This window comes from Pterocles gutturalis, unplaced genomic scaffold, assembly GCF_000699245.1.
Source record: "Pterocles gutturalis isolate BGI_N339 unplaced genomic scaffold, ASM69924v1 scaffold11591, whole genome shotgun sequence".
Lineage (NCBI taxonomy): Eukaryota > Metazoa > Chordata > Aves > Pterocliformes > Pteroclidae > Pterocles > Pterocles gutturalis.
The window spans coordinates 5,042-6,215 of record NW_010097873.1 but is presented as its reverse complement, the minus strand read 5'-3'; the positions used below and the strand labels follow the sequence as shown (position 1 = coordinate 6,215).

At 40.5% G+C, this 1,174-nt stretch overlaps 1 protein-coding gene across 1 annotated transcript in view; it reads right to left on the bottom strand.

Annotated features, from left to right (window-relative positions):
- PSMA1 (proteasome (prosome, macropain) subunit, alpha type, 1) overlaps positions 1-1,174 on the bottom strand; it is a 5,868-nt gene that overhangs the window by 2,214 nt on the left and 2,480 nt on the right. Inside the window, 2 exon segments of the mRNA XM_010086886.1 lie at positions 1-47; positions 722-851. The exon segment at positions 1-47 is cut by the window's left edge and continues 7 nt beyond it. Of these exon segments, the coding sequence (XP_010085188.1) occupies positions 1-47; positions 722-851 (177 nt within the window).

Here is a 1,174-nt window from a genome sequence, read left to right as displayed (position 1 = left end):
CTCTCTCAGGGCACGCAGTCCATGTTTAACTAGCTCATTTAGATTGCCTTAAAATTAAAACAGAAGACATTTAGTAAATATACGGTATTATCTCTAGACACTCATTTCCCCTTCTTCCCAGTCCTAGCTGACAACCAGAAAAACACCTTGGCTAGCTTGGCTTCTACCTCTCCTTAGGTACTTCTGGTACTGACTACAGAGTCGCTTATAAAAGTATCCCTTGAGAAAACAGCCCTTCCCTACATTTGAGGTCGAATGCATCTAGTTTTGGCACCTGTCTTGCCTCCAGTGCAGCGATAATCACACTATTTTTTCCCCAAGAAGCCATTCAGTAGCCTCCTCATCACCCGTTTCATATAAAAATAGATTCACCATTTTAAATGCACCACCTAAATACTTGCCCTGACATACTATCCCTGCTCTGATACAGAAAGAATTGTTCTTTCTCTGGGTTAAATGAGGCAGAAGCCTTTTCTTTTTCCCTTCTGATTTTCTGAACACAACTTCTCTTTTCGTTAGATGTAATAAGCATCCAGGTGTTAGACATGAAGATCTGTAGTATTTTCTTAAGAATTTTTGCCTCCATGGAAATTTACACTTATGCCAAACTTAGGTCCCCAAGTTTATCTTCCTACCTTACTAAATGCAAAAGAATGGAGCAGTATCAGAAAAACTGCATAACTGATGAATACCACTAGATAGACAGGGCTTCATTACTCACAGTCAGTAAATTCAGTCATATGTCTCTCCAAGTAAGTTCGTGCTGACTGTGAACGAGCACCAATGGACATTGCTTTGCAGTCAAAATAGTTTGCAGAAGGACAAGTCTGGAAGATGTGAGGACCCATATCCTACAAAGAGGGGAAAAAGTTCACAAAATGTAAACCAAATGTACAAATTCATACCAAGGCTGCTGCTGGAACACATATTTTCTAAACCAGAGTTTTGCTCCATGGTACACTGCATAGCTTCCATAAACTGTACTGTGCTCTCGTATGCTTCCTACTTCATGCCTTGTAGTAGATATTTTACCCACATACTGGCTTATCTGCAAAAAACTAAAAACCCTGCCATAGACTTAACCATGCCATGCAAGATTTCAGGCAAGATGAAAGCTTCCTTCAGCCTTCCTCGTGTCAAAAACCTTCAGGGCAGAAATACTGTGTGTGCTCCA